Source organism: Schistocerca serialis, chromosome 6 (assembly GCF_023864345.2).
Source record: "Schistocerca serialis cubense isolate TAMUIC-IGC-003099 chromosome 6, iqSchSeri2.2, whole genome shotgun sequence".
Lineage (NCBI taxonomy): Eukaryota > Metazoa > Arthropoda > Insecta > Orthoptera > Acrididae > Schistocerca > Schistocerca serialis.
In genome coordinates this window covers 266,960,170-266,984,479 of record NC_064643.1, presented here as the reverse complement: position 1 = coordinate 266,984,479, position 24,310 = coordinate 266,960,170, and the positions used below count along the sequence as shown (strand labels likewise).

The 24,310-nt window shown below is 43.1% G+C and overlaps 1 protein-coding gene across 1 annotated transcript in view; it reads left to right on the top strand.

The window, feature by feature from the left end:
• LOC126484819 (uncharacterized) overlaps positions 1 to 20,319 on the top strand; it is a 182,667-nt gene extending 162,348 nt beyond the window's left edge. The window contains exon 3 of the mRNA XM_050108416.1: positions 20,142 to 20,319. Within this exon, the coding sequence (XP_049964373.1) occupies positions 20,142 to 20,319 (178 nt within the window). The remainder of the gene's footprint in view (positions 1 to 20,141) is intronic.
• The last annotated feature ends 3,991 nt before the right edge of the window (positions 20,320 to 24,310 follow it).

The following is a 24,310-nucleotide window of genomic DNA, read 5'->3' as shown; positions in this document are numbered from 1 at the left end:
TTCGACAATGTAAAATGGTGTAAGATGTTCGAAATTCTGAGAAAAATAGTATTACGCTATAGGGAAAGTCACGAATATACAATATGTACAAGAACCAAGAGGAAACGATGGGAGTGGGAAACGAAGAACGAAGTGCTCGGATTAAAAAGGTTGTAAGAGGAGGATGTAGTCCGTCGCCCCCTCTGCATAGATATACGTCAACGAAACATTTGTGGAAATAAAAGACACGCTGAGCAGTGGAACTAAAATGCGAGGTGAAGGATGTCGATGAAAATTTTCGGTGAAGACATTGCTATCCTCAGTGGAAGTGAAGAAGAATTACAGGATCTGCTGAATGGAATGTACTGTCTGATGAACGCAGAATACTGACTGAGAGTAAATCGAAGAAAGATGGAAACAATAAGTACCAGAAATTAGAACAGCAAGGAACTTAATATCTTGATTGGTCATCACGAAGCAGACGAAGTTAAGGAATTCTGCCACCTAGGCAGCAAAATAACTGATGACGGTCGGAGCAAGGAGCGCATCAAAAGCACACTAGCACTTGCAGAAAGGGCATTCCTGACCAAGAGAAGTATATTAGCATCAAACATAGGCCTCAATTTGAGAAACAAATTTCCGAGAATGTTCGTTTGAAGCACAGCATTATCTAGTAGTGAAACACGGACAATGAGAAAACCAGATAAATTGAGAAACGAAGCGTTTGAGATGAGATGTTACAAAACAATACTGTAAATTAGGTGGACTGATAAGGTAAGAAATGAAGAGGTTCTGCACAAAATCGGCAAGGAAAGGAATCTATGGAAAACACTGACAAGAAGGAGGGACGGGATGGTAGAACATCTGTTAAGACATCACAGAATAACTTCCATAGTACTACAGAGAGCTGTAGAGGGTAAAAGACTGCAACACATCCAGCAAATAATGGAGGACGTAGATTGTAAGTGCTACTCTGAGATCAAGAAGCTGGCAAAGGAGAGGAATTCGTGGCGGGAAAAAAAAAATAAAACCTATGACTCCGTAGAATCTGGCTGAAAAGTAGTTACCTGCAGTAGGCTATTTTAAATATTGTGATTCACAGTTCAAACACTTTAACTGTTACTTGTAAAAAAAAAATGGCTCTGAGCACTATGGGACTTAACTTCTGAGGTCATCAGTCCCCTAGAACTCAGAATTACTTAAACCTAGCTAACCCAAGGACATCACACACATCCATGCCCGAGGCAGGATTCGAACCTGCGACCGTAGCGGTCGCGCGGTTCGCGCGGTTCCAGACTGTAGCGCCTAGAAACGTTCGGCCACTCCGGCCGGCTGTTACTTGCATTTTGATGTTGAATAGCCCACGGTTTTTGACCATATCGAGTCTCATTTATTGTAAGTTATGCACAGATAAATGATTAGCCACATACTACACTCTGCTGACGTACTACAATGAGTTTCTTCGAATGCAGTTACCTAGCAATGAAGTGACACAAAAGTTGACATGCGGAAAGATGATCATTAACGCATTCACTAATTACACTGCTCTTCCATGTGGATAGTCGTATCAAAACGAACGCATTGCACACAATAAATATAATTCGGAAACAGTGCAGTTCACAGCTAAACCCAGTTATAAAAACGAGCATTACTGAAGACTGGCACAATCCATAATACTAATTACACATCCACTGTCCAATTAACCATTTAAAACAGCCACTACATACAGAATGATCTCCTGGGTGCGAAATTTAGACAAAACTTTCTACATATTACGACTTGTGATTGTGCTAACTCGTCTGTGGCGGACACAGATATTGCTCCTGTCAGTCCCACCGAGGATTGATTAAAATGGCTTCCAACAGCGTCTTTTTAAAAGATTACAATTATTAGAACTACATTCATCTTTTGTTGTTTACTGACTTTTTACAAATCATAATTAAAGATTTTTATTCCTAATTAATTAAATAGTGGAGGTAGATTCTCATGAATGCGGCCTTTAGATACAAAAATTATTGCTATTGAATATGAAGTGTCGAGATTTCCAGGATATGGGGCTCTACTTCAGTAAAGATGTTTCAACTAAGAATGCTAATTATTCCGAAACTGAATGAGTACGAAACTTGCTAACATGTTTCAAAATTTTCTGCATAAAAGCTGCAGTGCTTTACATGGCTTTTTCATTTATTTTCGGGTAATCAGGAAGGTAGTAGTCAGATATATGTTTACATACGAACAATGATATTGAAACCTGAAATTACTGGTAACCAAAATTATCACTGTTTCACATGAATTAGTCTCTCCAATGGATTCTAATTAATTATGTGAAAGTAATGGATAATACACTTGAGTTAACTAAGATCTGAGTTAATAATACAGATTTTTGTATTTTGCATATGCTATATAAGTTATCATATTAAAATAATTGCTATTGAATATACTGTCTAGTTTTCCAGGATATAGGGCCTTACTTCAGTAAAGATGTTTCTACTAAGAATACTAATTATTCCGAAACTAAATGAGTACAAAGCTTGCTAACCCTGAAGGTGGCAGGGGTAAAATGCAGGGAGGGAAAGGCTATTTACAATTTGTACAGAAACCAGATGGCAGTTATAAGAGTCGAGGGGCATGAAAGGAGAGCAGTGGCTGGGAAGGGAGTGAGACAGGGTTGTAGCCTATCCTCGATGTTATTCAATCTGTATATTGAGCAAGCGGTAAAGGAAACAAAAGAAAAATTTGGAGTAGGAATTAAGATCCATGAAGAAGAAATAAAATCTTTGAGGTTCGCCGATGACATTGTAATTTTGTCAGAGACAGCAAAGGATCTGGAAGAGCAACTGAACGGAATGGACAGTGGCTTGAAAGGAGGATATAAGATGAACATCAACAAAAGCAAAACAAGGATAATGGAATCTAGTCGAATTAAATCGGGTGATGCTGCGGGAATTACATTAGGAAATGAGACGATGCCGGCCGCTGTGGCCGAGCGGTTCTAGGCGCTTCAGTCTGGATCCACGTGACCACTACGGTCGCAGGTTCGAATCCTGCCTCGGGCATGGATGTGTGTGATGTCCTTAAGTTAGTTAGGTTTAAGTAGTTCTAAGTTCTAGGGGACTGATGACCTCAGATGTTAAGTCCCATAGTGCTCAGAGCCATTTGAACCATTTTTAGGAAATGAGACGCTTAAAGTAGTAAATGAGTTTTGCTATTTGCGGAGCGAAATAACTGATGATGGTCGAAGTAGAAAGGATATAAGATGTAGACTGGCAATGGCAAGGAAAGCGTTTCTGAAGAAGAGAAATTTGTTAACATCGAGTATAGATTTAAGTCTCAGGGAGTCGTTTCTGAAAGTATTTGTATCGAGTGTAGCCATGTATGGAAGTGAAACGTGGACAATAAATAGTTTGGACAAGAAAGGAATAGAACCTTTCGAAATGTGGTGCTACAGAAGAACGCTGAGGATTAGATGGGTAGATCACATAACTAATGAGGAGATTTTGAACAGAACTGGAGAGAAGAGAAATTTATGGCACAACTTGACTAGAAGAAGGCATCGGTTGGTAGGACATATTCTGAGGCAACAAGGGATCACCAATTTAGTATTAGAGGGCATCGTGGAGGGTAAAAATCGTAGAGGGAGACCAAGAGATGAATACACTAAACAGATTCAGAAGGATGTAGGTTGCAGTAGGTACTGGGAGATGAAGAAGCTTGCACAGGATAGAGCAGCATGGAGGGCTGCATCAAACCAGTCTCTGGACTGAAGACCACAACAACAACAACAACAACAACAACAATAAAAATTGTGGAGTGGAAGAACAACATAATAGGAGGAAAGAATCCATCTCCTTTGTTACAATATCTGGTCCCGAAATTTACTCGTACTGTCAGGCTATGTAACTACATCCAACATAAATACTGATAAATCAGAATATATCTTCATAGCGCTGTATTTATTTTGTAGACGACACACGAAAGACGCTCATTATTGCCATCGAACAATTTTATGCATTCTTGCCAACCTACATATTGTTGACATTCACAAAAACTAAAAGTATTCATGTCTAAGTAACATGTCACAACATCATTTCACTCTCATTTGCCGTCCACTCAAATCGATCTTAAACATATCCCTCTCTCCACCACCAGTTTAAGTGATGTAATTTCACGAAACTAAGTACAGCAATACATTTAATAACAGAATTAAACTACCTAATTTCAACCCCTGTTTTTATTTGTACTAGTATTAAAACTTTTATCCATTGTGGATCTGGAACTCTGCGACTGTGATGAATAAAGGTTTCCGGAAGTTTCTGCAACCAGTCCCCTTTTGTTTTATTCTTCAATTTTTATTTTCCACTACCGGTTTCGAATCTCCTAGTGATTCACCATCAGATGGTCTGCAACGTTGTGGGTTTCATGTAGTTGTGCAAGATGCAAAAACGAAACATTTAAGTACTGAATGCGGCGAGAAATATTCACATAATGAGTTCGATTTAGTTGCATTACTTATAGTTATTAGTATACCTTGGTTCGTTCTTGGTGTACACATTATTTTGCAAAACATCATATGTTTTCCAGTGACGTCAATTTTGCAACACTTCACAAACTTAGCCACTGCTAACATATTGCACAAGGTTTGCAAAACGTAGATAAACGAAAGAGTATGACTGAAGTTATGTTCAAAGTGTTTGTATTGTGACAGAGAGTTTCTTTGTTCAGCACCTGCATTGTGCGTTGGTGCCAGTAAATGTATATCTACTTATATATATCCATCATTGCAAAAATAAGATGAATTTACATTACATAATTGACATTGGATTATAGTTTTATGCGTAAAATCTGATATTTTGTTCTCCAGCATCTTGTGGATAATTGTTACTCTTCAAAGCAGTCTTTCAATTGAACCTGAGTGTTAGGCAGTTGTTTGCTTTGTTTATATGCGATTCAATTTTGGAAATGAATTGGTTCACCATGAAACCTATTGTCCTACTACGATCTTTAGTTCCTGCAGACCCTCTGTTTGTGCTAGAAAAGAGTGAGACAACGCATTAAACTGGTTTCAAAATTCGAGATATGGAGTTTAGAACCATTGTACGATACATATGGAATCACCAAGTAATACTGTTCTGATGTCATAAATCTGTATAATGTAAAATGGTTCAAATGGCTCTGAGCACTATGGGACTTAACATCTGAGGTCATCAGTCCCCTAGAACTTAGAACTACTTAAACCTAACTAACCTAAGGACATCACACACATCCATGCCCGAGGCAGGATTCGAACCTGCGACCGTAGCGGTCACGCGGTTCCAAACTGAAGCGCTTAGAACCGCACGGCCACACTGGCCGGCCATAATGTAAAAGAAAAAATGATATTCAACTGATACAAACTTTGCTTGGGTTCAAAACCTTCGTTGTTACGTGCCACGATCGACTTTTCTTCTATAAACGATAATTGATTATTAAATTACATAACAGACTACTTTTGTACACAACAAGGTTTGGTGACCGCTTCTATGCAGACCACCACACTGCCCTCAAAATACTAAACTGTCCGGACTCGGAGGGCCTAACAGTACCAACCGACCGCCGTGTCATCTCCAGCCGATAGGTGTCACTGGACGCGGATAATGAGGGGCTAGTGGTCAGCAACCGCTCTCCGGCCGTTGCTAGCTTTCGCATCGCTCCCCTCGCATGCACCAAATTCTACGTCTTAGAGTAGTACTTCCTCCCGAAGTCCTCATTATGTATGGTGCACATACCGAGAAAATATTTTGGGTCACCTATCACGTTTAGTGGTAGATCCAAAGAAAACAACGTACGCAGAACGGAATCCTCTGAAACCCACATTTTATGTGTCCCGTTTCTGATTCAAAAACTCTCCTCTGTCTGTTGACACTGGAGGATAACGTTCTGTTTCCTGCTTAAGAAATATTATGTGAACCATTGTCCAGCTTTTTCCCTAACACCATAATGTTCGATGTTGTATCCTTAAGAATGTACAAAATATCTTCAAAACTGGTGAAACTACCGTAGTAACTTAGGAACCTTTCCTAACAATCACAGAAATGACCAAAATTTTTGAGTATATAAGTCAAGTGTGGTAGCAAGTAGAATCTGAGGTTGGATACGTATTTGAAAAACACTAAGTTTGTAATACATTATGCAGTAATGAAAAACATTTGGTGATCGAACATCTTTTGGCATATTACGAGGATATAATATTTATTTCCAACGTATGGCCTTTACGGACGAACAAGCACTTCTTTATAATAATACTGGGTGGTTATAATTAAGGTGCAGCTATTCGAGAGGTCCTGTGTGGGCTGTAATTATCATATGGCAGCTAATGCGTCAATACAGAACTGATTTACGATGTAAATTTCCAGTTTTCCCCACCAGGTGCAAATCTAGTGCCGTGAATGTAATGTATCAGGAACGGGACATGGGCAGAAGAGGTAGAAAACGTGCTCAATATGAGGACCAGAGACATCGACAAGATGCTGCATCCGTAAAACGACGTGATCAACAGTTTCTCGCAGCGGTTACGGTGGAATCTCAGCAACGTGTTCCTACATACATGAAAAAGTGCTTTCTAGCACAGTTGCACTCTTCCAAAACAGGAATCACATGTTGCACAAGGAGGGCTCGATAACGTGCAGACATCATGGTACAACTGATAGATCCTCTGGGTGTGTTCTGTTCAAAGAATAACGGCCGAGAGTAAAGGTCCTTGTGAATCCACACGACACAGTTAGATACGGTGCATGCAATCGCACTTCGTGCACAACACGAGGTATGACAGTACACCAAATTTGGCAGTTCTGTGTATTCACTTTACACTTTACTATAAAACGTGCCTCGCTACTTCATAGAATATTGCCCGGCCATATGTCACCAACTTCATCCGTGCCAGAAATCGAGCAGCAAATTCAGAACGTTGCTGTACATGATGAGGTTTCAGTTGCTGCACTGTCTAGATGTCGTATGGATGCCATTGTGAAATAGACCGCAAAACTGTTCGTATCGTTGACCATGGAATGGACGATTCTCGTAACACAACAGCAGCACTAACACCACCTGGTATACGGGATGCATGGCCAGTTACAGCAAGAGCAACCTCCTCTGTAACTTCCATCAGGATAGCACGCCTTCCTTGTCCAGGTGCCACATCAAGGTCACCTGCGTTTTCAAATTTCATTATCATTCTCCTTAAACCATTTAATGACATCGAGCCTCTCCTCAGACTTCTCAGTTAGCGATACTCTCTCAGTGCAGCATTGTAATTGCTGCCGTTCATATAAAACAATTTCACTATAATCCGTTCATCATAAGATTAAACATGATGTAAACATTGCACTATGCATTCTTCCCTGTTTGCTGGAACCTCATTGGATTTCCGTTTCACGTGGGACTGCAGCCAAACTGTCTCGAGTACTGTCAAGTAAGATAATTACGCTACGTTTTGTGCTGTGCGTTACGCTCACATCATCTTAGCGATAATACGGTCATCAGCTATACTGGCGCATTTAACATGGACAGCACTGGCCGCTCAGCTGGTACAGATGGCCTGCAGTGACTTGGCCAGCTGCAGTTCACACGTAAGAAGAGACGAGCAGAGGAGCAATACAGCTTCGAATGTCATTTAATTTTTAAACATAATGAAATAACACACTGCAAATCTCCCACAATACGCTCCTTAGAAGACAAGGCGAAAACCGCAACACGTTATCGCTTTTAGCTAACCTACTATTGCCGGCCGCGGTGGTCTCGCGGTTCTAGGCGCGCAGTCCGGAACCGCGCGACTGCTACGGTCGCAGGTTCGAATCCTGCCTCGGGCATGGATGTGTGTGATGTCCTTAGGTTAGTTAGGTTTAAGTAGTTCTAAGTTCTAGGGGACTGATGACCACAGCTGTTAAGTCCCATAGTGCTCAGAGCCAGCCTAACCTACTATTGTAATTAAGACAAGAATGAAGAAAATTCCTGTCTTACCACAGGATAATTTTTCTGCGTAAGCTGTGTGTAACGTGAGAGAGTGTTGAAGGATTTCACCGTATAGTTAAATATTGAAGCCACTGGAGGTATTACTTATAGTAATTTCTTAGCTCCTTACTTATCCGAATCCGAGAAATACATTTTAGTTCTGGAAGTGTCACATGCTACGTTGATAACGGACCTACCAACACCAGAATCCACAAAGAGAACCAGGCGCAGCATTTTCTCTTCTTCTTTTACGACTAGCCGTTCTATATCCCGCCAACATTCGGCAGTGACGTGTGAAAAAGCTGTGTGCGTTAGTTCCAGTACGTCTGGCAGCTTAACAGTCTTGTTACTTCTCGGGCCAAATCCCGCAGCTTGGCTCCAGATCAGTTATGTAGGGTTCATATTGTAATGGTAACGTAGGAAATGTAAAAATGCAACCCTCTGACCGAACACGCTGAGCTACCGTGCCGGCGACTTCTAGAATATTACGCTGCGGACTGCGCTACACGTTCAGTTTGCGTCTAATTATCAACTGTGATATGTACAACGCTGGGAAAACTTCAGAGCCGATTATCTCCCTAAATTTATGAAAAACATTAAGATCAGCCTACTTTTCGGCACTTTTTAACCGTGTTCCACGCACGTGTTTCACTGTGGAACAGAAACATCCTCAGCCATTTTCACACCGCGCATTAACAGCGCGACAATCAGAGCACAACGCTGCCGAGGCTGTGACTGTACACGATTTTTGAAATAATAACTACGTAGCTAAAGCGTGTTTAAGAAAATTGTTGTTGGCTGTTATTACATTTGAATGTCTTAAAGTTTCATTTAAAGTAACGTAGTGATAAGATATGTAATACATATAGCTACATATAGCTACCTATAGCTACGGCTGCTGACCAATCATCCCGTTTGTAATTGTTTACATCAGGTTTACTCTTATGATGAGCGGATTATAAGAGCACATGGTTTCTCTGCTCGATGGACATTCGGTTCACTCACATTATGACGTGTCAAATCACAGCGGGGATGTCATACCACAATACAAATATTGTACAGCGCAATTTTTGCACCTGGTGGCCATAGTCGGAATTAAGACGTTTTCCAGCGTAAATCGGTTTCGGATCATTGCTTTCGAATATCTACGTTGTTTCGCTACTATCTGATAATTACAGCCTGTACCGACCCTCCGCAAGTAGCTGATATTTAATTATAGCCAACCGGTAGAAAATCGATTCACTCTCTAGAAGCCGGCCGCGGTGGCCGTGAGGTTCTGGCGCTGCAGTCCGGAACCGCGGGACTGCTACGGTCGCAGGTTCGAATCCTGCCTCGGGCATGGGTGTGTGTGATGTCCTTAGGTTAGTTAGGTTTAAGTAGTTCTAAGTTCTAGGGGACTTATGACCTAAGATGTTGAGTCCCATAGTGCTCAGAGCCATTTGAACCATTTGAACTCTCTAGAAAAACCTCATGGAACTGCAGTCAAAACTGCGTTTTATGTATGATATGTAAACACTCAGGATATGGGAGGTACCCCTGAGTACCTCGATGGCAAATCTGTATTATACATTAAGCGATATAGACATACTTATTTACACAAAAATCATAACAAATGCAGATACATTTTAGGAATTTATTGCTTTTATTAATAACTATAGTAACCCAAATTGACAAAACATCTCACGAAATTAGATTCAGATGCCTAGTATAAATAATCCAATATTCAGTATTCAGGATTAAATCGCTAAGGTAACAAAGATCGAATACATGAAGTAAAAAAAAAAAAAAAAAAAGGGCAAAGGTCCCAAGTTCGAGTCTCGGTCCGGCACACCATTCACCTTTTTAATCTGCCAGGATACTTCAAAAAAATTAAAAACTAAGAACTACAGAATCACATGCTACAGGTATAACAAAAAATACAAAAGGATGAACCAAGACACTACAACAAAGTGATGAAGGAGTACGCAATATACACATGAGAAACCTTCATGACTGGAGACGGGTCACTAATTTAAATCAGAGAAGAAACCTAAAAATTGTAACCAAAATTTTGTACCAGTCTGCATAAGTGTAATTTGGCTGAGAAGTAAATCACATGAATTATTTCAGAATACTGCGACTATCTCTGACACTCCGCGTTCAGGTCCACCGTGTCGGCCTTTGCCTTATAACAACATTTGAGAGTAACATGCTGAGGCATGACTTCAGCTCACTGCTCTCCCAGCCACTGTCATCATTCCAGACCTTATGGACCTTACTTAAAAACTAAGTAGTTTCTTAATTGGTCTCACGAAGCTGAGTTTCTCCCCTTCCAGTGTTCCCACCGAGGAAAACACTCTCGAAGTTCAGGGAATTGAACCTGTGACGCCGGTCTCATTGGTCGAGCGGTTCTAGGCGCTTCAGTCCGGAACGGCGCGACTGCTACGGTCGCAGGTTCGAATCCTGCCTCGGGCATGGATGCGTGTGATGTCCTTAGGTTAGTTAGGTTTAAGTAGTTCTAAGTTCTAGGGGACTGATGACCTCAGATGTTAAGTCCCATGGTGGTCAGAGCCATTTGAACCATTTTTGAACCTGTAACACTCCCCACAGCAATCAGGCTTGTTTGAAACATTACTTTCCTCCGTCTTCGGAGATTCCGTGGCGTCGCACGAAGTCATTAACGTGGCCATTGGCAGAATCCACACACCCTAAGCGCTGCGCTGCTCGTGAAACAAATTACGCGAGGTATTGCTTCATAAATTTACTTGGAAGCGTTTATTCGTGCATTCGAATTAAACCTCTGCACTGATACACTATCAAATAATATTTTAGCGAAATGACTTGTTACAGCTGTCAGGAGCTTGAAGAACTATCAGATCAGTCTAAATAAGGATCGCAAGCCGTTTCGACCCAAGTTGCAGGTTCAAAGTTCTCATTAATCCAAAGGGAATAATAGAGATACTCTATCTAATTACTTTCAAGAGAAAAAAAAGAGACGATGCACCACGAAGGTCTTATCCGCATAGGGCAGAAATCTTTAGATGTGCTGTACATATACAGTAAATATATAATTACAATTGCAGAAAAAATTGGATGATGTATTCACGAAAAAGAGCTTTACAAACTGAGCCCGTCAATAACGCGTTGGTCCACTTCTGGCCCTTATGTAAGCAGCCATTAGGCTTGGCGTTGATTCAAAAAGTAGTTGGATGTCTTCTGGGGAATATCGTGCCAAATTCTGTTCAATGGGTGCTTTATATCGACAAAAGTCCGAGATGATTGGATGGCCCTGCCTATAATGGTCTAAACGCTCTCAATAGGGAGAGAACCGATGAACTTTCCGGCCAAGGTATGGCCTGGTAAGCGTGAAAAGCAGTAGAAACTCTCTCTAAGTGTGGGCGGCCATTATCTTGCTGAAATGTAGGCCAAGAATGGCAACAAAACGGGGCGTAGAATTCCGTAGAGCTTCCATTGTGCCGTAAGGCTATTGCGGATGGCAACCAGAAGGGTCCAGCAATGAAAGGAAATGGCAGCCCAGATCAGCACTCTTGGTTGCCGAGCAGTATGGTGAACGACAGTCAGGTTGGCCTGGAATGTCAGCGACTGGTGTACAACTGTCTTCAGAGATGAGACCCGCTTCGAACTGAGCTCCGATGACCAGCGATTGTTTTTTTGATTAATGTACGTAACTTTTTGTCTTTTCCATGGTATGTACGAGGATTGTTCGTTTCTGGTCGTTAACTGGTTGTTTAACAAAATTGAATAAAGCTGTCCGGAAACCACGATTTCCAACATCTTCTTGGCTACTAGGCTTGAAGAAATGCAGAGGATAATTTTAGGTTCGTTGGGTGATCAGCACCGAAATCGAACCTATAGAGTGAGATATGTGCCATTTTGAAGATAGCGAAGCAGCAAGTTGCAAAGACGATCACGATAGCCAAGTTCGTAATTATTCCAGAGGACGCGAGGTGAAACGGTCTGCACTGCAACGGCGATTCTAGTGAGAGCTGCTATACATGGAAATGGTGAAACGAAAAGTAAGCTGCATTTCCAGTGAATGGATACCCGTTGCCCCGACAGAAAACAGGTTCTAGTATGATAAAAGAAAAAAATAAATGAAATGAAATGTATTTCAATTTTTTTCAATTTTAATCTGATAATTATATATGTACTGTGTTTCATACTAGAGCGTTGTGTTCCCAGTTTGGCACAGCTTTGCCACAGGAAACACGAAACGGGTCGAAGACGTCCGTCTTCTGTTCAGCTCCTGATCTTTGTCAGAAGGAGGCTAGTTTTTGATTACGCAAAGGCTTCTATTATTTGGACAACCCGGATTCCTTTACGTAATCAGTATGAACTTTATAATTACCTAAGGAACCTTCAATAATGAACAATAAAAAAATTATATTTGCAGATGAAATCATTAATAAATGGGGCGGCTATGAGTTGTATAGAAAACGAGGCGCAGCCTTCTGGCTACGACCAGGATGCCGCAGTATTCTCTGCTGTAGTAAAGGCTGTTTGACATTTATAAAAATAATACGACATGGAGGCAAAAAAAAGGAAAAGAGTAGAATAAGAAATCTGGTAAACACTAAATATACTCAAATAATTCTCACAAGCAATTAGGGCTTATTCATAAACAGTATAACTTACGTAAGAAATTTTCTGACTGTAGGGTGCGATCAGATTTCAGCCTGTCCTGTGCTAGCTTCTTGGTTCACGTTTTCGTCACAAATTAAAGTCATTACTTTTCTCCTTCCTTCGAGATAATTCTTGCACCGTTCAATACCTTCATGACAATAACTTGCCGATTTACAGTATCGAACATAAATTACTTGAATTTTATTAATTAAGAACTATTGTCTGCAGGCTGTCAAGACCTCTCACTTTTATGCCTTAAAGACGACCTTCTTTACGCTTTCACATTACAGGAAGAAGTAAAATAAAATCTGAAGATCTACAAAGGTTTTTACCGTCATATTTTTTATTTAGATCGAAGCAGTTCAGTTTCTGTTAAAATGTTTCTTTGACTGCGGAATCGATGTATTAGCGTTCGCGCTAGATGCGCTTCTTTACAGTTACGTAAATTATATAAAACTAATGTCTTTCAAAGAATAGGTCTCACCTCATAAGTTGATCATTTAACACACAGCTAGGTGAATGCGTTTCCAAAGGTACTCACAGCTTTCATACGACGGGAAGCCCAATAATATTACAAGGTACGTCTCTTCATACTTAAAGTGCACAAATGTACAAATATGCCAGTTGTATTTTTCATTATAGTCTATTTTATTGTTTTAAGTGGCAGACAATGTGCTAGCGTATTTATGCTTCCCCATATTCTGTTACAGATCTGAAGATGATCATTATAGGCTGAAACCGGTAGTCTGATGACAAAAATTTGTGACCGTAAACGTAAGGTAAACAAAATTTAGTGCGACAGTACTTGAACAGTTTAGAAAATAAATATATACTATGAAACTATTGTACCCGAGTGGGAATATGCGTTCATCACAATCTGTGCTAACGGCAGTATTATAGTTATGTTATCTAACAAAATGACGCATCTCACCACAAAAATGGGGAATGGATAACTGATTCTTGTTTGAAAAAGGTAGTGACGACATTAAACCGAGTGCAGAGTTGCCACTGGTGGTTTCGAACTTCAGTGGCGTAATAAGCTGAATTAGTGATTTAACTGATATATGGAATCAACATGTAAAATCATTTACGAAGTAGCCGGCCGTGGTGGCCGAGTGGTTGTAGGTGCTTCAGTCGGGAACCGCGCGACTGCTACGGTCGAAGGTTCGAATCCTGCCTCAGGAATGGATGTGTGTGATGTCCTTAGTTTAGTTAGGTTTAAGTAGTTCTAAGCTCTAGGGGACTGATGACTACAGATGTTAAGTCCCATAGTGCTCAGAGCCATTTGAACCGTTTTTTAACTTACGAAGTGGCTCTTCAATGGTGAGCAAATATTACATTTTTGTGGTGTCACTATTTCCAGGTTTAGACGCTGTTAGAGATTGATCAACAAAGCTTACACGGTCAGGTGTTTGCATGCGTAATCCAACCACCACCCAATGCAGAAGAACTCCATCGTCCGTTTTCTATCTATCTGCGTGCAGCGCCTAAGTGACAACCTAATACCTGAGTTCAAAAGGCAGCGAATAACCGTACTTGGTCTATGGTTATAACCATAAATGGATCCACACACCCATGGCAACGAACAAAAGAACTCAACCTTTGACATGAGGAGGCCAATTGGGGCTATGTGCACATATAGGTGTGTTTAATGTTTTAACTTAGTGTTACTGCACTGAAGAGGGCTACACGGTGACCCAAATCTGGTTTTTCAATAAACATCATTTGGGATGGATTGATGTACTACTCGAAAAGAAAGCAAAGAGAGCAGGAAATCAACAAATGGCAGCCACCAGCATGCTTATCCAATGGGGAGAATATCACCGACAGGATTGGCAAACATGTTCTTCAGCAGCCGCAAGATCCAGGTTACGCTAGGGCCCATTTAGGTCAAGGTAGGTGCTATGCACACTGCAGGCGTCCGTAAGAAGAAAAGTGAGTGAGGAAAAGTGTACATCGACAACACAGGCAGGCCAGCGGCATTGCATACACAGGAGCACGAGCGCTATATTCGGCTAGAGCAGCACAACGGTTCTGCAGCAGCTGAACACCAGAAAGTCTTCGGCAAGTGAATTTACCGAAACCTGCGTACTTGCCAAACAGCCAGGAATGTGAAACGCAAGATCATAGAGGTCATTTAAATACTAAAACACAGTATCAACGTGAACAGAGAGGATGGATTCGGCTTGCCCCGTCCTGGCTGCCAGCTCTCAGAGTCTATCAGGCCCCACCAAGAACACGAGCAACGAGCGCTAACGGCGAGTAACTGCAGCTGCGCGACCTGCTTCCAGCGGCGGGAAAACATGAGCCCACGTCTTATGCGTCGATGACTACAATAACGGCACCCCACTCCTTCCATCGCAATAATCTATTACAACAAAATTCTCACTCCTCCCGCCACGTGTGACCAATTGCATCAATGTTCTTTTGTTTTCTGTTTTATTTATGACGTAATGTCATGGTCAGTAAGCAGTCATGACTAAATATAAGTGATTCTGGACAGCAAAGATGCAGAAGGACGCCGCAGTTGCAGTGGCTCGAGCGTTAGTTTCTCCAGTAGTAGTTGGTACACATCTATTGCATGGGGATGTTTAGAAGGGGGAGGACTAAGCCCAAGTATATTGTATTGTATTGTATGTTTTGTTTGTTAACCGGGGACCTACAAACGACGGAGAGGCTCCGTCCCCGCCGCAGCCGGAGTGGTCCACAACGCCACGACGACTACCGCAGTCCACTTCACCCCTCCGCCGCCCCACACCGAACCCAGGGTTATTGTGCGGTTCGGCCCCCGGTGGACCCGCCAGGGAGCGTCTCACTCCGGACGAGTGTAACCCCTATGTTTGCGTGGTAGAGTAATGGTGGTGTACGCGTACATGGATAACTTTCAAATAACTTCCGGGAATTCGGCCAAGTAACAATTTCAGCGACCGCCGATATTTCGGCGGGAGAACACCCCACCTTTTCAAGGAAAATTGCAACGGACAGGCGGCGTACATGCAAATTTAAAACCTCGCTTCTCGGACTGAAGCAGGAAAGATAACACATACACTGAACACTAGTGCCACCAAAGATGACCAAAGTCAGAGCTATCGATAGTGAGACTATGAATTCGCAGGTGAGGTAACATTGACTCTGTCCCTCTGTTTTTTGACAAGGGAGAGAGCCGGATTCCAAACAGAGTTTAAACAGAAACCTCCATCCCTGTTAACGAGGTTGCTCGCTAATTTAATCTCAACTGCCTCCCTAATAACACCGTCCAAATAGCTGGGCGTGCATGCCAATATCTCGGTGTTATTATATAACATGGAGTGACCAGTATCCAAGCAACGTTCGGCAATAGCAGATCTATTTGGCTGCTGTAATATTGTGTGCCGTTTATGCTCATTACATCGGTCCTCCACGGTCCTGATAGTTTGAACAATACATGCCATGCCGCAGTTACAAGGAATATGATATACACCCGCCTTACGCAGTCCAAGATCATCCTTAACGGAACTCAAAAGTGCTCTAATTTTAGATGGAAATCGGAAAACTCATAGTGTAACTGAGGCGGAATAAGGGGAAGCATCCCGCATTCGCCGAGGCAGATGGAAAACCGCCTAAAAACCATCCACAGACTGACCGGTTCACCGGACCTCGACACAAATCCGCCAGGAGGGTTCGTGCCGGGGACCAGGCGCTCCTTCCCACCCAGAAAGCTGTGCGTTAGACCGCACGGCCAACCGGGCGGGCCATAGCCCAAGTATAGGTTGAATATCATTCTTAAAAGATCAATCAAACCAATTAAGAAAAAACTACTTGTAAGCTTTCAACAATTAATTAAAAAGTGTTAAAAACAATAATGACAAGTCTCAAAGGTGATCAAATTTCATAAACGTGCAAATCACCGAACATTTGTTGCAATGTTTACTTTGCATTCAAGTAAGACTTCAACACACTGTCACGCTGACCAACATTGTACTATTAAAAACATAAGAAACCAAAAATGTTGTATATGTTTATGAAAGTATCTATGTAAAAAGACAGCAAATGAGCTTTGCACTTAACTATCACAGTTATGGAAGCAAATATTTTCAAAAACCCACTTCACAGAGGCAAAGAAATTTGTTGCAGTTCCTTACAAATTAATCACTTACCGGTATCACTAAGTTTGAATTCCTATTGTGGACCGAGCGAGGTCGCGCAGCGGTTAGCACACTAGACTCGTATTCGGGAGGACGATGGTTCAAATCCGCTTCCGGCCATCTTGCTTAAGGTTTTCAGTGATTTCATTAAATCACTTCGGGCAAATGCCGGGATGCTCATTGGAATGGACACGGCCGATTTCTTTGCCCGTTCTTCCCCAATCGGAAGGGACCGATGACCTCGCTGTTTGGTCACCTCCCTCAAACCAACCAACCAGCCAACAAATCCTGTTATCAGATAGCACATAATTATTAGTACTCAGAAAGTTTTTTGCTACAAGTTTATGCGACAGAAGAACAACGCATAAATTTAATACAGTGTTTATGCTTCAAAACGACAGCTACAAGAAGAAGAATTTCTGTCGCAAACAATTTTCCGGGTCACCTTGTATTTGCTGACGGCCTGTTTACTGATTTACAATTGCTTGGTATCACAGAATGTTCCACAACACTACTGACCAAAGGAATGACAACTTACCAAAACAATGACCTTATAATTTACATTCAGTTTCCCAAAATAACGCACACACACACACACACACACACACACATATTTCAAAAATATAAAACTTTAAAAAAACGAAGACAGGTACAATATTGCGTCAATCACTTTTTTTTTTTTTTTTTTTTTTTTTTTTTTGGCCACGCGAGTACTGTTGACCAAGAGGCAGCGCAAATCAGATATAGAAACCTCCCGGATGATCGAGACAGGTCTAGAATGGCGATAGTGACTGTTACTGTTACCTGGTGAGAAAAATGATCTTGAAGTTCAACAATCATAACTGATCTTTAACCCCTCAGTCGTTGAACTGCCCACAATACAGCTACGAGAGTAATTACACACACACACATATCAACAAAGAGGCAGCAACCAAGCCCTCCAACATTAATAGCAAAAAAGAAAAAAAAACAGTCGGAGCCTTATTAGTGAGCACATGCCAAAATGTCAAAAACGAGATAAGAATATTCGCCCGCCAGCTTCAAAACAACGCCCAATGGCCATAACGGTAGTGAGGAGATGCCACGCAGGCAGTTTTCAAGGTACAGAGATTCAAAGTTACTCTGCTTCTACAAGCAATATCCGGTATGAGGCGAAATCTAAATAATAAATAACCGCTGCAAACTGCTCAGATTTTAACGATATATTCTCAATGCATTTATTCTGTAGAACCACTTCCTCATTTTCAAAAATCTTTATCCGTTATCGAGATATACCCAAAATAATTGTTTTTTGTGTACCAAAACTCAGCCGCGGATTCCGAGACAACTGTGCACGGAAAATGGCTGTAATTTTTAAGTTGTATTCCTAAGGTCCAGATCTCGAGTAGTCTTGAAAATTTTCTTCATATCTTTATCCGTTTCAGAGATACAGAGGTTCAAAATTAGCCTATTTGTACACGCAAAATACGTAAGTAAAATCTGGTGTGTGTTTAAAACGTAGTTTATAAAGTGACGTAGCACAGAGAAATATGCTGTAAAGTGGTGTGTTATCATCTACGAATCCCATATTTCAGTACTGAAGAATGTGCATTTCTTTTTCTACGTAAAATCCGGTGCGAGTTGTAAAATTAGTTTTGCTTTATTTCAATTTCACGTAAGTGAACTATCTACATCTTACTGACCAATACATTTCTTTTCGTATTTGTTACATGCCCTGCTGCAGCAAGTAAGAGAAGGGAACCAGTGGGAAAATGTTCCTATCGGAGCACAAAAAATGTGATTATAATGCTGTTTATTTAAAACACTTGGACTAGAAAGTGCGGTATCAACTGCCTAACTCTACCTTCCTCAGCACCTTTAAAAATGTTCTAAAAATTTCGGCATGACATCCAAGTGACCTCAGATTTTCACAGGCTCCCCTAACTGTAACTCACACACACTCACCAATTCATGGCTGTATGGAGGAGAACCTCTGGATGATCTTCACGTAAATGGCATCACAGATGACACGGTGCAGGATAAATCTCCATTCAGAACACTTGTCAAGAAACATCAATTCCAAAAAAAAACCGAGAACTGCAGCCCGAAGAACTTATGCAGAAGAACGGAATGGAAACTCATCAGCTAAATAGGTTCGATCATACACCCCATTTGGGCGTAACAATGAAAAGTTTTGTTGCTGAATATGACCATTTCCACAGTCATATATTTGTGCTATGTTGTGCTGCAAATGACGTGCCCACTATAATTTATCTTGAGAGAAGGCGAAGCTGCTGGAAAAGAATGTGTCAGTCTCGCATTGAGTATTGGGGTGTGGGGGCTGACCGGCCGCCGCTGGCCTCCAGAGCGCAACATTTTTCCGCTGCCGGGGGTGGCAGCTACCCGCGTGTGTTTAATTCCCGCTTTCTGGCCGTTAAATTGACCCCGGAGTCGGGGGCAAAGGGGGTCATAATGCGAGAGGCAGCCGCCTCCGCTCTCCCAATTATGGCGTGCAAATGAAACCCCGGCCGGTGGGCAGGGGGCGAGAACAATGGTTCCTGGTAGCCGCGCCGGCGCGCGCGCGCTCATATTTCTAATCATCGCACGCCCAATTTAACGGCAGCGACCTCCGATTAATCCTGGATGTCACCCATCACAGATTACCGACTTCCTATTCTCATCATAGCCCCTTTTTAAGTATGTAATCTGTCCGCTCGACGCCGGTGCCCGCTCTCGACGGACGCTTCCCTTGCCCGGCCCCCAGCTGCCGGCGCCCTTTTCCGGCGTCGCCCACCCCCGGTGGGGTGGCAGATGTCTTCCCCCGTCGCTGCCACTGAGCGATGCAAGGGTTGGCCGGACGCGCGCTATGCCCAATCACTGCTGCCGCCCGGATTCCTGACCGAAGGTGAGCGAAAGGACGTCGCACACCGCGGAGGGCCGACAGGGGTAAAAGAGCATTGTCGTCGTCCCGGCACTCCCCCCTCCCGCCCCCCACCCACCCGCTACCTGCGCGTAAAAAGGCAATTTTCTCGTCCATTTGCACACATTTCGGTCTCAAGTTTCATTTTGAAACAAAAGTAGGCGCGCACCGTGGGAGCGCTCCCAGTGCTGCGGCCGGGGCGGGTTTGCTCTTCTCGTTAGAGACGGAGGCAGGCGCCTCTTCCTCTTCCTGCGCTCGCTCTTGTTTTTTAATCCCCTTTCCTCTTTCTCCCGTGCCCTGCTCTTCCGCTTCGCGGACAGAGGAAGAGATGTGGGCGGCAGCCGAGAGGGCCCTGGTCAGCGGCGGGTACTGACAGAAAGGCGGCCGGAACTTAGGTGTCGGGCCGGGCTAAATGTTTTCCCTCTTGGCACTCTTGTTTCATTAAGCTAATCCTGGCGCCGGCGCCGGGCGAATAATATGGCCGCCGCTCTCACAAGACATTATTCAATTGAGCGTGTGGGTCCGCGAAGCTGCACACAAGGGCCTCGCGGGCCCTGTAAAAACACGGCACCCCCGAGGAGCGAGGAGACGGCAGCGTGGGCGGCGGGGGCGGCGATTACCGCCGGCCACCTGCCAGCTGCGTCAACACGCAGCACACGTGTATGTTCGTGCGACCCTTCCCCGGCGCCGACAAATTTTAAAACATAGCACACGCGCGCTCTCGCTCGCACGCACACACACACACACACACACACACACACACACACACACACACACACACACGCACACGCACGCGCGAACCCTGCGCGTACGCACATACACACATTTAACACGGATCCAGTCGCTTCGGCCACCGGCTCGCTAATTAAACACCGGGACTGGCAGGAAAAGAGAGGTAAAAAATTTGGGGGGGAAAAAAATCGAAGAGCTGGTTCGTCCGCGGACAGACTGCGAAATCACAAGTGCGTTTTGTCGTGCCGAGCGGTCGCCCGCTCATCGTTGCATGTGTGGCCTGTTGCGCGCCATGCGTTAACGGCCGTGCGACGAATAAACTGGAAGTTCCTTTCTCTCACCACATATCCACCCGCTACCGACGTATTTTTCTTACCGACCTCTGACAGCTCCTTCAGAAGAACAGTAGTATAACATAGCTTCTAATGCTGTGACGCAACTGTTACCAAAAGAGCGACGTTGTTCCGCAATTAGAAAGTGTACGAGACTGACCGCAGCTGCTCCAAAGTAATCCTTCAGGTAAAATAGAGGATACGACCATCAAACAAGCAAATGTAAGACGCTTTCTTGGTGTGCATATAAATGAGAAATTCAGTTTTCACTAACACATAAGACTAACAATAGACATATACGAAAATACACTACATTCATTGCTGAGGATTAATTCAAAACAGTGTCGACTATCTATATCAGTCATGCGGACATGCCACTGTGCGCACTTCGAATCAGTACTCAGCTAGCACGTTGGTACACAGACTGAACCAGGTCACCAACAAAGCATCAGTTACCAGATTGAGATTTTCACTCTGGAGCGAAGTGTGCGCTGATATGAAACTTCCTGGAAGATTAAAACTGTGTGCCGGACCGAGACTCGAACACGCAGTTTTAATCTTCCAGGAATTTTCATATCAGCGCAAACTCCGCTGCAGAGTGAAAATCTCATTCTGGAAACATCCCCCAGGCTGTGGCTAAGCCATGTCTCCTCAATATCCTTTCTTTCAGGAGTGCTAGTTCTGCGAGGTTCGCAGGAGAGCTTCTGTAAAGTTTGGAAGGTAGGAGACGAGGTACTGGCAGAAGGAGAGCTGTGAGGACGGGTCGTGAGTCGTGCTTGGGTAGCTCAGTTGGTAGAGCACTTGCCCGCGAAAGGCAAAGGTCCCGAGTTCGAGTCTCAGTCCGGCACACAGTTTTAATCTGCCAGGAAGTTTCAAAACATCAGTTAGGTGAGGGTAGAGAAGTGTCCTACATAGGCTATCAGGACCCTTCGGCAACACCTCACGGGATGCACTGTGTGTGGTGTTCGGAATATGCCCGATAGATATCAAGATGATATACAGAGCTGCAAGGTACTGGTCGAATATGGGGATGCTAGATAAGGTACACACAACAACTGGTGTACCGATGCAGACGACACGTCACCTTAAAAGTTAGCGTTTGGATACAAGGCATGGTGATTGGGATGTAAGTGGTAAGGGATCTGTTGCGGTGTAAAGTCAAGCGCCGGAACGCCAGTCAGGAACGATTAAAAAATGGTTCAAATGGCTCTGAGCATTATGGGGCTTAACATCTGAGGTGACCAGTCCCCTAGAACTTGGAACTACTTAAACCTAACTAACTTAAGGGCATCACACACATCCATGCCCAAGGCAGGATTCGAACCTGCGACCGTAGCGGTCGCGCGTTTCCAGACTGAAGCGCCTAGATCCGCTCGGTCACACCGGCCGGCGGGAACAAATAAGCAGGGACGGTTGTGAAGAAGACTTTTGCCAATTGCACGTTGACCGACCCCTCTCCAGGACGACAACAGAGAATTTAAGTGCCGCTCCCGGTTGGCCGGGGCGCGCTTCTACAGCAGCATCAGGACTAGGTACTTCAAGACCAACGACTTAGGAATTCCTGAAGAGATTTGTTATTTTCATGTCGCTCTTTGCTTGTGACACATCTGTGTAAGTACAAAGTTAATATTTTCATTTAATTTTAGTAATAAAACTCACTAATACGATTTGCTTGAATTGTTGTCTAGCGATCCTAAGAGCAGTTTTCCTAGACACCCCATTTTTGACAACTAGGCAGGATTCAACAGGATGTAGACTGCACGACTTCCTCCACGACATAAGCGAGCGATTGAGAATGAGATGTATCGACCCCAGAACACACTGTCTTCTTCTGCGGGCAGTACGAGAGCAACAGACATACACTGCACGCAGATTACACAGAAACGGAAATAAATATGTATACAGCAATGGACACTATTAAATGCGCTAACAGAAAGTATTTCAAAGGGAACACATGAAGATTACTTGAGGACACGACACCAGAGACATGCCTACATGCAACGTTACAGAGATCTCCAGAGTGTGGACAGCGACACCTGCAGTGACTGTGACAACAGTGGCACAGAAGAGGATGTGGCGGACGAGGAAGATGGGAAGCAACAGTAAACAAGACACCCAGAACTAAGAATCAGACATAATATGCCAAAATGCACTGACAAATTCTACACTTTAGTCAAATAATAATTAAGAGTAGGTAATGCTAGGGTTAAAAAAATTGTGTCAGGTGCTGGCAATCTAGCCAAGAGAGCACCAAACGCTGTACAGTGAGAAATACCTAATGTATAGCATTAGGAACACCATTTCTTTGCTATTTACTATGAACTGGCGGTCAACAGCTCCAAGAAACCATTCCGAGGTATTTACTGCCAGTCACAATCGGTGATGGCACTAACAAATCTCTCCTCTGTCCTTTCAAATTCTTCTTAAAACAACAAAATTTTATTCGCATTTCAACTTGTTATTTGTTATTGAAGAAAGTATTTATTCAGTCAAATGTTGCAGATAAAAACAATATAAGAAACTACCAAAAAAAAAAAAAAAAAAAAAACGGAAACTGAAATATGTACGACTGTTTAAAGATGTCGGGTAACAGATCTCTGAATTTGCAACAGATAAATAAATAAACTGTATCTGTCCTTTTTATGTTTTGGCTAACCGGATAGTAACCAAATTTTAACAGCTGAGTATTTCTTAACGAAATCATAAGGCAGCGCTTTGCAATAAATGAGTTATGGCTTGTGGTTATTCCAAGGACAACATTCTGTTCCGTTACCACTCGCCGCTGGCCCGAGGTATGGAAGAGGAGGTGTATGTTCAGAATGGTTCAAATGGCTCTGAGCACTATGGGACTTAACAGCTGTGGTCATCAGTCCCCTAGAACTACTTAAACCTAACTAACCTAAGGACATCACACACATCCATGCCCGAGGCAGGATTCGAACCTGCGACCGTAGCAGTCGCGCGGTTCCGGACTGCGCGCCTAGAACCGCGAGACCACCGCGGCCGGCGAGGTGTATGTGAGAAACTGTAGTTACACAGAATCGTCAGTTAAGATTGGCAGAATTTCAGACAGTGGGTCTCTAAGTTTCAAATCGACACAGCGATACTGCTAAAAACTTAACATAAATCCAAACAATAAGTGAAACTGTGTACAGGGTGTTAAAAAAAAACGAACATTTTGAGAGGTGGTACTTTTCGTCGAAAGCAAGAAGAACAATTCCAATAACCTTGCCTCTGGAAACGTATACTGATTCCTGAACGTTTGTTAAAAAGAGGTGCTTAGTGTGACGTTCATCTGACACTTACCGAGCGAGATGCGCCACCTCGCACATTGGTGGTTAGCACACTGGAATCATATACGGGAGGACGACGGTTCAACCTCGCGTCCGGCCATCCTGATTTAGGTTTCCCGCGGTTTCCCTAAATCGTTTCACGCAAACGCCGGGATGGTTTCTATGAAAGGACACGGCATAGTTCCTTTCCCATCCTTCCATTACCCAATGGGACCGATGACCTCGCTGTTTGGTCCCCTCTCCTCAAACCAATAAACCTACCAACCAACTATCTGCCACTCATTCAAGAAAGGTGCTCAACGTGACATCCAACCGTATCAATATATCCCTTTCCATTCTGGC